The 15,628-nt window shown below is 41.4% G+C and overlaps 1 protein-coding gene across 5 annotated transcripts in view; it reads right to left on the bottom strand.

Moving 5' to 3' along the window:
* TXNDC16 (thioredoxin domain containing 16) overlaps nucleotides 1-15,628 on the bottom strand; it is a 96,389-nt gene that overhangs the window by 18,690 nt on the left and 62,071 nt on the right. For all 5 annotated transcript variants that reach the window (XR_009867202.1, XM_062204583.1, XM_062204585.1 and 2 more), the window contains 4 exons: nucleotides 13,764-13,907; nucleotides 13,139-13,198; nucleotides 8,678-8,846; nucleotides 8,208-8,344 (listed from right to left, as the gene is read on the bottom strand). Coding sequence is in view for 4 of the 5 variants with exons in the window: in XM_062204583.1 (XP_062060567.1) it covers nucleotides 8,208-8,344; nucleotides 8,678-8,846; nucleotides 13,139-13,198; nucleotides 13,764-13,907 (510 nt within the window). In the remaining variant the exon portion in view is untranslated. The remainder of the gene's footprint in view (nucleotides 1-8,207; nucleotides 8,345-8,677; nucleotides 8,847-13,138; nucleotides 13,199-13,763; nucleotides 13,908-15,628) is intronic.

The raw sequence follows: 15,628 nt of genomic DNA, 5'->3' as shown, positions 1-15,628 counted from the left end.
TTCATTTAAAATGTGAAATTCATCTCAAAGGAAAGAAAAATCATTAAGAGTGAAGTTTGTGGCCAGCGCTGCGGCTCAATAGGCTAATCCTCCGCCTTGCAAAGCCAGCACAATGGGTTCTAGTCCTGGTCGGGGTGCCAGATTCTATCCCAGTTGCCCCTCTTCCAGGCCAGCTCTCTGCTGTGGCCAGGGAGTGCAGTGGAGGATGGCCCAAGTCCTTGAGCCCTGCACCTGCATGGGAGACTGGGGGAAGCACCTGGCTCCTGGCTTCAGATCAGCGCGATGCACCGGCTGCAGCGCGCCGGCCGTGGCAGCCATTGGAGGGTGAACCAACGGCAAAAGAAGACCTTTCTCTCTGTCTCTCTCTCTTACTGTCCACTCTGCCTGTCAAAAAAAAAGTGAATTTTGCTAGATACATGGTAAGATTTAGCATAGCAGAGAAAGCTTGAGGCCTTGTTATCCACCCAATAGGCCACCCATAGGTGAAAGTAACAATTAACATTCTTAGAAATACCACTGGTCAAACACCCCTTTAAAACTTACCGGAAGACACATTTTCATGAAGCATGAGATGAAAGATAGAGAAGCTGTGGTATTAAAAGAACACAGTAGGGGAAGGTATTTGGTCTAGCAGACAACACATCACGTGGGACACCCATGCTCTGCTTCCATTATCAGCCTTCTTGCTAATGCACACCCTGAAAGGAAGTGGTAACAGCTCAAGCAGTTGGGGCCCTGACACTACATGAAAAACATGGATTGAGTTCACAGCTCCTACATTCAGCCTGGCCCAGCCCCATCTGTTGGGAATATTTTGGAAAATAATCAATGATCTGGGAGTTAGCTCTTTCTATCTGCCTGCCTCTCAAATAAATACACATTTAAAAACAAAACAAAAAAAAATTGAAAACGAACAGAGTAGTTTATAATGCCACATAAAACCATCAAAAATAATTGATATAAGCCAGTATCCAAGCTGAATGAAAAACATTAACTTGGCATGACTATTTGGCTTATGTGGGTTTTCTTTTAAGTTTTTATGCAATAAATACAAATTTCATAGGTATAGCTTCTGGAATATAGTGGTTCTTCCCCCTATACTTGCCCTCCCACCCCTATTCCCGTCCTACCTCCTATTTCCTCTCCCATCCCATTTTTCATTAGGATTCATTTTTAGTGGCCAGCGCTATGGCACAGCAGGTTAAAGCTCTGGCCTGAGGCACCAGCATTCCATATGGTAACCAGTTCTACTCCCGGCTTCTCCTCTTTCAATCCAGCTCTCTGCTATGGCCTGGGAAAGCAGTGGAAGATGACCCAGGTCCTTGGGCTCCTGCACCAACATGGGAGACCTGGAAGAAGCTCCTTGCTCCTGACTATGAATCGGCTTAGCTCCAGGCATTGTGGCCATCTGGGAAGTGAACCAGTGAATGGAAGACCTGTCTCTGTCTCTACCTCTCTCTGTAATTCTGTCTTTCAAATAAATAAATCTTTTTAAAAATTCATTTTTAATTATCTTTATATACAGAAAAACTCTATACTAAGTAAAGATTTTAACAGTTTGCACCCACACAGACACACAAAGCATAAAGAACTGTTTGAAGACTAGCTTTACTGTTAATTCTCATAGTACAACACATTAAGGACAGAGGTCCTATATGGGGAGCAGGTGCACAGTGGCTCCTGTTGTTGATTTAACAACTGACACTCTTATTTATGACGTCAGTGATCACCCGAGGCTCTTATCACGAGCTGCCAACACTATGGAAACCTCTTGAGTTCACCAACTCCAGTCTTATTTAGAAAAGGCCATATTCAAAGCGGAAGTTCTCTCCTCCCTTCAGAGAAAGGTACCTCCTTCTTTGATGGCCCCTTCTTTCCACTAGGATCTCACTCACAGAGATCTTTCATGTAGGCCATTTTTTGCCACATTTTATGCCTGAAATGTTTTCATAGGCATTTTAGCCAGATCCAAATGCCTTAAGGGCTAACTCTGACGCCAGAGTGCTGTTTAGGGTGTTTGTAATTCTATGAGTTGGCGGGCACTGCGGCTCACTAGGCTAATCCTCCACCTGCGGCTCCGGCACTGTGGGTTCTAGTTCCGGTTGGAGTGCCAGATTCTGTCCCGGTTGCTCCTCTTCCAGTCCAGCTCTCTGCTGTGGCCTGGGAGTGCAGTGGAGAATGGTCCAGGTCCTTGGGCCCTGCACCCGCATGGGAGACCAGGAGGAAGCACCTGGCTCCTGGCTTCGGCACAGTGCGCTGGCTGCAACACGCCGGCCGTAGTGGCCACTTGGGGGGTGAACCAACGGAAAAAGGAAGACCTTTCTGTCTGTCTCTCTCTCTAACTCTGCCTGTCAAAAAAAAATTTTTTTGAGTTCCAGTCCTTGCATTTCTTCTATCTCATCATCTTCATAATCTAGTATTGAAGCGTTGTGTTTTTCACGGCATGGTGGGGGGGGTGGCGTCACATTGTCTTCCTTATTTTTGTTTCTTGGATTGGTACATTTATTGTTTGGCATTTGTGGAGATACCCATTGGCTTCTTTTTTTTTTTCTTTCTGTGGCAGCTTTTATCATTGTACTATGACTTGTAGAAAAGTGGAATGTCTGCTTTCAGTGAATCTCTAGAGGCTTGTAGTGGGTATAGCCAGCAAGCTCTGTTCAATTCTCCAGGGTTAAGGGTGTGCCTAAGGGGATACACCCAAGTTTGATGTGGTAAATCTTCTTCTTTTTTTTTTTAATCAGAAGAGAGGTATATGCTGCTCAGCTGAGCTCCTCTCCTCAATAGAGACCAGCACCTAAGAGCTAGCCCCACTGGGTATAATATTCTTCTGCTCTGTCTTAAGGAACACACAAAGGATCTGTGCAGTCCTCAGTTTAAGTTCAGATTCCTCAGCAATGTCTCACCAGGTAACCAGGAACCCCCGAGCTTGTGAGTCTACCATGAGACTGCTCCGTTTTTCTCACAGTCCCAGTTCAGAAGCTTCACACAGTCACAAGCTCCTAGCCCCCTGTTAGTTCTCCCCATCAGAGTCAGGAGTCTCCACTTGGCTGGTTGCCGGGTGCAGACACGAGCTGGCAAAGCTGTTACCTATGTCCAAAATGGTGCCGGTTCTATTGGTTTGTTACCATACGCTGTTGTAAAGTGATTGAGGAGAAATGTGTCCGTCCTTTTTTTTTTCCCCTCTAGTTTGGCTGATACACTTTCCCCCATAGGGCTCCAAGGCTCCAAGAGCTCTAGGCTCTTCCTGCCACTTTTTGCCAGTAGCCCGGGCTGCTGCGGTTTGGTCTCACCTGACTTTCCAGTGCTGGTGCGAGGCGCTCAGATACTGGAGTCCCGAGCCGTGGGTGCACACGCCTTCCACGTAGGTCTACTGTGTCCCTCTAATTTTGGTGATTTCCTCTGCCATTTTTTCCCTCATCTTCTCTAAGACTATACTATCTCCACTTTTTTTACTATCTTCTCCTGGGCTAGAGCAGTAAGCTCCCTCTCTACTCTGCCATCTTGGAACCTCTCTGGCTTAACTGTTGAAATGCCACTTGGGATGTCTGCATTGACAGAAGGAAATGCAAACCTACAGAATAGGATAAAATGCTTGAAAATCAATCAATGACTCAATTTAAAAATAGCAAAGGACTTAAACAGACATTTCTCCAAGGAGATATAGAAGTGCTAAATAAACACAAAGAAAAAATAAACATCACTGATCATTAAGGTAATGCAAATGAAAACCATAAATAAGTGTGGGCAAAAAAGCAGAGAAATTGGAACCTCTGAACACTACTGATAGAAAAACCAAGTGGTGCAGCTTATATATAAGGTCAGAGAAGTTGTGATATTAAAATATTACTGCATTGGGGCAGGTGCAGTGGCATAGCAGATAAAGCCGCCACCTCTAGTGCCGGCATCCATATGGGCATGGGTTTGAGTCCTGGCTGCTCCTCTTCGCATCCGGCTCTCTGCTGTAGCCTGGGAAAGCAGAGGAGGATTGCCCAAGTCCTTAGGTCCCTGCACCCAAGTGGGAGATCTGGAAAAAGCTCCTGGCTCCTGGCTTCGGATGAGTGCAGCTCCAGCCATTGCGGCCATTTGGGGATTGAAGCAGCAGGTGGAGACTTTTTTTTCTCTCTGCCTCTCTCTAACTCAGCCTTCAAATAAATAAATAAATAAATCTTTTAAAAAATAAAAATAATAAACAATAAAAATATTACTGCAATTCCTCAAAAAAACTAAAAACAGAGTTGCCACATGATCCAGTAATTCCTTTCTGGGTATGCACCCAAAATATTTGAAAGCCGAATTCCAAAGAAATATTTGCATAACCATGTAAACACAGCATTATGCATAATAGCCAAGAGGCAGTCACCACTGTCCACAAGTGGATGAATAGATCAACAGAAATGTGGTAAATTCACACAGTGGAATATTATTCAGCCTCCAAATGGAAAGAAATTCTGACAGATCCCACAAGCGGATAATCCTTCAGAACATTATGCTAGATGAAGTTAGCTAGTCAGAAAAGGAAATATGCTGTATGGTTCTACTTGTAGTCAGAGTCACACAAACACAGAGTAGGACGGTGGTTACCAGGGCCTGTGAGCAGGAAATGGAGTTGTTCCAGGGGTTCAGACTTTCAGTTTTGCGAGATGAAAACGTTGTGGAGGTCAGCTATACAACTAATGACATGCACTAAACAATTGTTAAGATGATAAATTTTGTGTTATGTATATCTTGTCACAATTTTTTAAAAGTCAAAGCAAAATACCATAACTCAGAGCAAGAAAAGACACAGGTGAATACTAACTGGGAAAGACGACAGGAATTTTTTTTTACAGCTAAAAGTAATGGAAAAACATTTCAAAATCAGTAGACCTGAAATGAAATTTAACCTCAATACATATAACATTATTATTAAAAGTTAAAAAGCAAACAACAGGGCAGACACTTGGCTTAGTGCTTAAAACACCTGTGGGGACAGGCATCCCACATCAGAGTGCCTGGGTTCAAGTCCCGGCTCAGCACCGGATATCAGCTTCTTGCTAACGCAGACCCTGGGATGCAGCAGTGACAGCTCCAATAGCTGGGCTCCCGTCGCCCACTTGGGAGACCTCGACCGAGTTACTGCCTCACAGCTTTATAAGCTTCAGGGAGACGAATCAGCAATGGTAGCTCTGTCTTTCAAATAAAATTAAATAAATAAAAATCTTTGGAAATGAACATAACATACAATTTACAGAAGACATAAAGTTACTCTACTGGAAATCTACACCGACTAAAAATTGTCTAAAAGTGACACAAAATTTCTTAAATAAAAACGTTCTTTACAGTGAAAAAAATTTTAAAGAAAAATTGGTTGTGCAAAAACAAAGCCAGAGGCATCACAATACCAGATTTCAGGACATACTACAGGGCAGTGGTAATCAAAACAGCATGGTACTGGTACAGAAACAGATGGATAGACCAATGGAACAGAATAGAAACACCAGAAATCAATCCAAACATCTACAGCCAGCTTATATTTGATCAAAGATCAAATCCCTGGAGCAAGGACAGTGTATTCAACAAATGGTGCTGGGAAAACTGGATCTCCACATGCAGAAGCATGAAGCAAGACCCTTACATTACACCTTACACAAAAATCCACTCAACGTGGATTAAAGACCTAAATCTATGACCCGACACCATCAAATTATTAGAGAACATCAGAGAAACCCTGCAAGATATAGGCACAGGCAAAGACTTCTTGGAAAAGACCCTGGAGGCACAGGCAGTCAAAGCCAAAATTAACAATTGAGTTTACATCAAATTGAGAAGTTTCTTTACTGCAAAAGAAACAGACAAGTGAAGAGGCAACCGACAGAATGGGAAAAAATATTTGCAAACTATGCAACTGATAAAGGATTAATAACCAGAATCTACAAAGAGATCAAGAAACTCCACATCAAAACAAACTCACTTAAGAGATGGGCCAAGGACCTCAATAGACATTTTTCAAAAGAGGAAATCCAACTAGCCAACAGACACATGAAAAAATGTTCAGGATCACTAGCCATCAGGGAAATGCAAATCAAAACCACAATGAGGTTTCACCTCACCCCAGTTAGAATGGCTCACATTCAGAAATCTACCAACAACAGATGCTGGGGAGGATGTGGGGGAAAAGGGACACTAACCCACTGTTGGTGGGAATGCAAACTGGTAAAGCCACTATGGAAATCAGTCTGGAGATTCCTCAGAAACCTGAATATAGCCCTACCATACAACCCAGCTATCCCACTCCTTGGAATTTACCCAAAGGAAATTAAATTGGCAAATAAAAGAGCTGTCTGCACCTTAATGTTTATTGCAGCTCAATTCACAATAGCTAAGACCTGGAATCAACCTAAATGCCCATCAACAGAAGACTGGATAATGAAACTATGGGATATGTACTCTATAGAATACTATATAGCAGTAAAAAAAAACAATGAAATCTAGTCATTCGCAACAAAATGGAGGAATCTGGAAAACATTATGCTGAGTGACTTAAGCCAGTCCCAAAGGGACAAATATCATATGTTCTCCCTGATCGGTGACAACTAACTGAGCACCTAAAAGGAAACCTGTTGAAGTGAAATGGACACTATGAGAAAAAGTGACTTGATCAGCCCTGTCCCAACTGTTAATGTACAATTTAATCCTTTATCCCTTTTAGTATTTTTTTTTTGTTCTACTTAATACCATTGGTTGAACTCTTTAATCAACACACAATTATACTTAGGTGTTTAAATTGAACTGAAAAGTGATCTCTGTTAAATATAAGAGTGGGAATAAGAGAGGGAGGAGATGTACAATTTGGGACATACTCAATCAGACTTGCCCCAAACGGTGGAGTTAGAAACGTGCCAGGGGATTCCAATACAATCCCATCAAGGTGGCATGTACCAATGCCATCTCACTAGTCCAACTGATCAATTTCAGTTCACAATTGATCACACTGATAGGTCTAAGAGTCAAAAGGGTTACATAAACAAGACTAGTGTCTGCAAATACTAACTGATAGAATAAAAAAGGGAGAGAACGATCCAACATGGGAAGCGAGATACACAGCAGACTCATAGAATGGTGGATGTCCTAAATAGCTCTTCTGGCCTCAGAATCAGCCCTGAAGGCATGCGGATCCAGCTGAAAAGCCCATGAGAGTATTGTAGGCATGGAAATCCAAGACACTCTGGCAAAAAAAAAAAAAAAAAAAAAAAAAAAAAAAAAAACTAAATAAAAGATCTCTGCGAGTGAGATCCTAGTGGAAAGAACGGGGCCATCAAAGAAGGAGGTACCTTTCTCCAAAGGGAGGAGAGAACTTCCACTTTGACTATGTCCTTGTCTAAATATGATCAGAGCCAACAAACTCAAAAGACTTCCATAACCTTGGCAACTCATGACAAGAGCCTAGGGAGATTACTGATGCCATAAACAAGAGTGTCAACTTTTTAAGTCAACAACAGGAGTCACTGTGCACTTACTCCTCATGTGGGATCTCTGTCCTTAATGTGGTGTTCAATGTGAATTAATGCTATAACTAGTACTCAAACAGTATTTTACACTTTATGTTCTGTGTGGGTGCAAACTGATGAAATCTTTACTTAATATATACTAAATTGATCTTCTATATATAAAGATAATTAAAAATTAATCTTGATGTGAATGGAATGGGAGAGGGAGCAGGAGTTGGGAGGGTTGTGGCTGGGAGGGAAGTTATGGGGGGAAAAAGCCATTGTAATCCATAAGCTGTACTTTGGAAATTTATATTTACTAAATAAAGTTAAAAAAAATTGGTTGTGAACAGATTATAGTGTGTGTATATATATATATATGTGTGTGTATATATATATATATATATAATTTCCAAACATCAGGCAGACATTTTTACAAAGAATCACAAGAGAAAAATAAACCAATGTGATGCTACATAAAATAAGAGACTAACCAAGATACACAGTTTTAGCACAATTACAATAAAATATATAGAAATACAATACACAGGTGCACAGAAAAAATATGGAAGGAATCATAAGTAAACAGCATTTATCTCTGAATAATTCTTATTTTTTTCTTCAAAAGTGTCTATATTTTCAAAATTCCCTATAATTTAAAAATATATTCATTTCAAAAAAACTAATAAACAAAAGCATTTAAGCATACATTGTATAATTTGAAACCTCAACACCACTAACCTGTCATCATGGTTGGACTAAACAGTCCCAACACTGACACACTGGAATAGGAGAGCAGGTCTTTATGTAATTCCCCACTTAAGTATTGTTCTGCTTCTTGTATTGATGTTATGTTCACTGGATATGAAATTCTGTTGCTGGATGAACACAAAACCATATTCAAAATTAATTTTTAAAGATATTTTCCAATTCAAAAAAATTAAAGCATACTGAACTTAGCAAGCAATATATTACACAGGATAAATATCTAACAAATTAACATAATTAAATATTTTGAAACATCAGCTTCAAATAAAATGATTTACTCCAAAGTAATAGAGTATGCATAGGCCCTCCTCATTAATACCTCATCTTTGATCTCAATCCCATTATGCTCCTTAACCTATTCAAAGTATATCAACAATGTATGGCTACTAGGACTTCTACAAACCCCCAAATTTAGAAATCTTGTAGTGAAGCTGAGTACTTACAGCTGGATAAATTTTAGGAGATCTTCAGTTCCTAACATACCAGCGTAAGATACTGGGTCCTCACCTTCCTTGTACATCTTTACAACAGGAAATTCAGTAACATTTTGCTTAGTACATACATCAGTCCAGTCTGCACAGTTTATTCTGGTAAGAAGCATAGTGGACGTGCCTAAGTAAAAGGAAAATGCACACTTTAGAAACATTAATGTCAAAAACTCATCTGCATAGACTGTTCAGGATTTTTTCTATCCCATTCTTTTTTTAGTGTTTAATTATTTTGATCTACTTAAAAGGCAGAGCTAGAGAGTGAAAGGTTTTCCATCTACTGGTTCCCTCCTAAAATGCCCACAAAAGCCAGGGATGGATCAGCCTGAAGCTGCAAAAATCCTCAACAAACTACTAGCAAATCAAATCCAGCAACACATCACAATGATCATTCACCCAGACCAAGAGGGACTTATCTCTGGTGTGCAGGCATGGCTGAACATTCACAAATCAATAAATGTGATGCATTAACAAACTGAAGAACAAAAACCATATGGTTATCTCAATATATACAAAGAAAGCATTTGATAAAATATAATATCCTTTCATGATAAAAACCTTTAGCAAACTGGGTATAGAACATTCCTCAACACAGTCAAGGCAATTTATGACAAGCCCACAGCAAGCATCTTAGAAAAAGTAAAACTTTTAAAAAATTGAAAACAAAATGTAAAAATCAGTATTTTTGTTTTGTTTTGTTTTTTGTTTTTTGTTTTTTTTTTTTTTTTTTTTTTTTGACAGGCAGAGTGGACAGTGAGAGAGAGACAGAGAGAAAGGTCTTCCTTTTGCCGTTGGTTCACCCTCCAATGGCCGCCGCGGTAGCGCGCTGCGGCCGGCGCACCGCGCTGATCCCATGGCAGGAGCCAGGTGCTTCTCCTGGTCTCCCATGGGGTGCAGGGCCCAAGCACTTGGGCCATCCTCCACTGCACTCCTTGGCCACAGCAGAGAGCTGGCCTTGGAAGAGGGGCAACCGGGACAGGATCGGTGCCCTGACCGGGACTAGATCCCGGTGTGCCAGCGCCACAAGGCGGAGGATTAGCCTAGTGAGCCGCGGCGCCGGCCAAAAATCAGTATTTTAATATCACTAAAAGTTTTTAAGTATGTTCCCAATTAAAAATTGGAGGGTGAACCAACGGCAAAAGGAAGACCTTTCTCTCTGTCTCTCTCTCTCACTGTCCACTCTGCCTGTCAAAAAAAAAAAAATTAAAAAAAAAATGTGTAGAATATACACTAATATTTTTTCACTCTACAGTATATTAGTATCTGAATATTATAAGCAAAGGTAACTCATTCCTTCCCATCTGAGAATTATCTTTTCATCAATTCACCAATAAATATTAACAGATGCATATTTATTTGAATTACCACATTAAAAACTGCCATCCAGGTATGCAATACTGTGCTATGACATACGCAGTTCCCTCCTGTGAGTAGGCACTCTCACCTACCATTGCTTAAAACCTTATTCCCTTGTCCTTGCAATGATGCAAACTGTGATATTATTTTTAACACTGGAAAAAGAATACTGATTCATGTCATTAAAATACATAAAGATACTTATACTGAAGTCATCAATTTTAATTTTTTATTTTTTTTTCTACAAAATGGTTTTAGTATGTAGTTCTGCTTCAATCTGAATTATCTCAAATTCTAGGATTCCCACAATATTAGGTCCCAGATACTCTATGTAACAACTTCAGATAGGGAAAATTTGTCATTTGCTGCCACCTTGTGACTGAATAAAAAATATTCTTCATTGTTTTGAACTAGATGAAAAAATGACTTTTTCCCTAAGAAGTCAATATGAAAGACAGATCATAGGACTAAATTCCCAAAGTATTACAATGTTTTCCTAATCTATAAAATTACAGTTTCAGCTTCAAAATGCACAAAAAATTCAATAGTTACCTATATTATGCATTTCTACATTAAGCCCCTGAACCTGCAAAATATCCTATTTATCTAATTACTATAAGGATCTTTGTTAATAATGAACACATCAAATGAAATCAAGTCTTGGAGTGCTTATCTGCTTTTTATTCAATAAATATATACACGTACAACTCAAAAACTGAGTGATGCATATAGTCCTGGGTAGCTGAGAATAAGTCTATTTAACCATAAAATTCTATTTACAAATCAACAGAGCAGGAGAAAATCATACTACAGAGTCAATGCATGATACACTGTATGTTATTCAAATCAACATTATGCACACACATTCCATCAGTACCTTTCTTACTAGCAGATCCCCTAATTCTCACTGTGTCCTTGCTGGGATATTTTGAATTAAAGGCCAATGCTTGAGTTCTCATTTGCCCACTCTTAAAATCAGGTTTCACAGAACAGTTAAAATAAGGAGAACTGTACACCACAGGGTAAGGCGCCCCTTGAGACGCCTGCATCCCATATTGGAGTGCCTGTAATCAGGCCCTGCCTCTACTTTGAGCCAGCTTGCTGCTACCCTGCCAGGGAGACAGCAGGTGCTGGCACAAGTGCTTAGGTTTCTGCCACCCAGGAGGGACACCTGGATCAAATTCTTGGCTTCTGGCTTTGGCCCAGAGTAAACCAGTAGTTGAAAGATCTTTTTCTCTGCCTCTCCCTCTTCCTCACTCTGGCTTTCAAATAAATAAAATGAATCTTGCTTTGTTTAAAAAAAAAAAAAAATAGAGGCCGGCGCCCTGGCTCACGAGGCTAATCCTCCGCCTGCGGCGCCGGCACACTGGGTTCTAGTCCCAGTCGGGGCACCGGATTCTGTCCCGGTTGCCCCTCTTCCAGGCCAGCTCTCTGCTGTGGCCAGGGAGTGCAGTGGAGGATGGCCCAAGTGCTTGGGCCCTACACCTGCATGGGAGACCAGGAGAAGCACCTGGCTCCTGGCTTCGGATCAGCACGGTGTGCCGGCCGCAGCACGTCGGCCGCGGCGGCCATTGGAGGGTGAACCAACGGCAAAGGAAGACCTTTCTCTCTGTCTCTCTCTCTCACTGTCCACTCTGCAGGACAAAAAAAAAAGATCTTGGCTATTAAATATCCTTGGGGGCCAACACTGTAGTGTAGTGGATAAGCTGTTGCCTCCAACGCCAGTGTCCCGTATCAGAGCACCAGTTCAATGAGGCCCTGCTGCGCTGCTTCCAATCCAGCTCCCTGCTAATGCTCCTGGGAAAGCAGCAGCAGATGGTCCACATGCTTGAGCTCCTGCCCATATGGGAGACCCGGATGGAGCTGAGGCTCCTGGTTTCAGTCTGGCCCAGATTTGGCCATTGCAGCTGTTCGGGGAGTGAACCAGCAGATGAAAAATCATTTTCTGTCTCTGTCACTTTGCTTTAAAAAAAAAAAATCATGAAAAGAAAAAAGAAATATCCTGATCCATAAGGATCTAATCTAATTATGTAATTTCAAGAACACAGGAAAGGAGCTGGTGCCTTGGCGTAGTAGGTTGGGCCTCCGCCTGCAGTGCCAGCATCCCTTATGGGCACCAGTTCATGTCCTGGCTGCGGCCGGCACACCATGCTGATCCGAAGGCAGGAGCCAGGTGCTTATCCTGGTCTCCCATGGGGTGCAGGGCCCAAGCACCTGGGCCATCCTCCATTGCACTCCCAGGCCACAGCAGAGAGCTGGCCTGGAAGAGGGGCAACCGGGACAGAATCCGGCGCCCCAACCGGGACTAGAACTGGCAGGTGCCAGTGCAGCTAGGCGGAGGATTAGCCTGTTGAGTCACAGCGCCGGCCGATGGCTGCTCCACTTCTGATCTAGCTCTCTGCTGATGGCCTGGGAAGGCGGTGAGGATGGCCCAAGTGCTTAGGCCCCTGAACCCATGTGGGAGACCGGAAGGAAGCTCCCAGCTACTCCCTTTGGATCCGCCAGCTCTGGCAATTGCGGCCTTTTGGGGAGTGAACCAGCAGATATACAGGGGTGGATGTTGGGGGAGTGGCGGGGGGGTGGGGAGGATGTGGGTGTGTGTGTGTTTTGCCCTCTGTCTGTAGCTCTGTCTCTCAAATAAATTAATTTTAAAAAAGGAACCCAAGAAGGTGTGATCTTCCATTAGACTGTGAAACTAGGTATTATATGTCAAATTTTTATCGCCAGTATTTACTGGTAATTGGCTCAGAGTAGGCACTCAGTAAATGCTTGCTGAATGATTTAATTCAGCCAAGGAGGTTACTGGCTTAACTGTGTAGCCACAAGTACTTAATGCATAGGTTCTCTTAAGATAGTCCCCTGACTATAATAAAAGTGAACACTTCTAAGCATTTTTATATTCTTGACTTACTCACTTAACCTCAGAGACCTAACACCCACATTTATGTGCATAATAACCTGAAATTTTATGTGGCTTTCTGCATCTTTAGCACACGACAGTTTTACAAATAGCTACATTTCAGAATCAGGAAAACGAGCATGCATGCCAGAGTACAGTACCTTTCAATTTAGCTGCCACATCAATATAGGACTGCAGGAATGCCATGGATACTGCCTGCCCTGCATTAAAATAAAAATTCAACAAATATCACAGCTGTGTGCCTCCAAAGCACCTACACTTAAATATAGCAAACACAGAGACCTACCGGGTTTCTCAAAGGTATTATTTCTGAATAAGAAATATCACAGTATAAGTATTCAATGTTATCCATCTATTTATGATGGTTCCAAATGCAACTAATTTTCTACATTCTTACTGCAGGGGATATAAATACATGGCTAATTAAAGTCTCATGAAAGCAACACATTTCTATCAATCTATAAGTACTGGTAATATGTTAAAATCTTTAGCTTCAATCACAATAGCTCTTCAAAATTAATTACCTGGAGATATACTTTAATCACTAACCTTCAATTTTTAAATCAGATAAGATACACACACACACACACACGTTTTACAACCATAGAATCACTTAGAAGTAAATGCCTCAAGATATGTGGTCCACTGGATATCTAAAACTTATTGCCATTTTGCAATGTGCAAAATAGAGAATGCAATAATAAAATCGATCTACCTGAAACATACTAATATGTAATAGTGTCATCTCCAAAGACTCATACTCACAGCCAACATAGAAGAGCACTAGGCTGTCAGAAGCCATCACTGTTGCATTGAACGTCTCTTCTGTTAGTTCTACTGTCAGCTCCAAGGGTAACTGTCTTTTCCTATCTCTGTAAACAGTTTCTGCTACTTCATCATCCTGAATATCTAGAATGTTTGAAAAAATTAATTCAAATGTAGATTTATAATTAAAGATACTTAAGCTCATTTCATAAGCAAACGTATTAAAAGTAGCTACTGTATGAAAACTATGCATATTTGAAAACCTTCCCAGTTGCCAGGCTTCCAATCTGAAATGACTCTGAGATGCTTTCTGACCCAGAAATTACAGTTTGCTCAACTCCAGAACAAATTATTTAAATTTCTTCTGCAAATAATATAAATATTGCCATTTGGTTTCTAACCAATATAGTAATGTATAATCCTAAAAGATCTTAGCATATGTGCCTGACAGTGCTTGTTGAACCTCTACTGTGGGAGACACCAGGGAAAGTGATAAAGGATACAGACACAGTCCCTGAGTGCATGGAACTTCTGTATGTGGAAAAATCTGACAATTAACTGACCAAACATAATTAAAGATCCTCATTGCTTTATGAAGAAAGGTAAAGGATATGGTAAAAGATTTTAACAGGAAGATTTAGACTGGAAGATCCAAAGTCTGCCAGGTAGAAAATCAAGAAAAGAATACTTTTGACAAAAGTAATTGACATGCAAAGGCTCTGAGACAGAAGAACTTAGTGTATACGACGACGCAGTGAGAGAAGGAAAACTTGACTGAAACGAGGTGGGGCTGAAGCAACGAATGATGAGAGCGAACTCCAGAGCAGGTGGCAGGTGGACCCTGAGAGGCCAAATAAGCCAAAGATTTGGGGTTTTACTCCAAGTGCATGAAGTATGGATAGATTCTGACTACATGAAAACCTGGGTGGGTTTTTTTTTTCTTGATTTTTATTTACACAAGAGGCAGAAAAAAGTGAGAGAGAAAGAGAGCAAGAGAGCACTCCCATCTAATGGTTCACTTCCCAAAATGCCCCCAACGGTGACTGCTGGGCCAGGGCTGAGAGGTGGCAGCCAGGAGCTTAATCCAGGTCTCCCGCATGGGTGGCAGGGATCCAACTACACAGCCATCACCTACTGCCTCCCAGGGTTCACATCAGCAGGAAGCTGGAGTCAGGAGCAGAGACAGGGACTGAGCTCGGCCTCTCATGTTGGATGTGGGTGTCTCAAGCTGCCTCTTAAACACTGCACCAAACACCCAACCCTTTCAGGGAATTTAAACCTCTATACTCCACAAAACTAAAAAGTTATACCTTCAGTACCAAAACTAGTAAAAGTCTGGGTTTTTTATTTTATCGGTTTTTCTTATTTATATATTTTAGCTTTACCTCTAACTCATCATTTTTCTCTTATTTTGTTCCAATGTGTCCTTTCCCACCTCCCTACCTCTTAACCAATTCTCTTCAACTGTATATCTGCTCATTCCTCAGCTCCACCTCCCCCCTACTCATCAATTACATACACACGACTTTTAGTCACGCATGTTCCTGTTCATTGTGATTCATGCTTTGCCTGCTTCCTTTGGGAACACTAGTCTCTGAGTTTTACTATCAGAATAACAAAAATAAACCCTTTCCTCATCCTCTTCCAGTTTTCCTATATAAGTGACAATGACACATGGGGCTATGGGAGTTACATGGATATACATCAAAGAGTATTAGAGACCAGTGTGATTACAGACAAAACCAAGTTAAGATAAAAGAAAGCGAGGGAAAATCTGCAAAAGAAACACTAGAAACAGGCTGGAGGAAGAGAGCAAGGAGATGGTTAGGAGACAGCAAAAGGGCTGGGATTGTGGCGTAGCGGGT

This window comes from Lepus europaeus, chromosome 11, assembly GCF_033115175.1.
Source record: "Lepus europaeus isolate LE1 chromosome 11, mLepTim1.pri, whole genome shotgun sequence".
NCBI lineage: Eukaryota > Metazoa > Chordata > Mammalia > Lagomorpha > Leporidae > Lepus > Lepus europaeus.
This window is presented reverse-complemented; position numbering and strand designations above follow the sequence as displayed.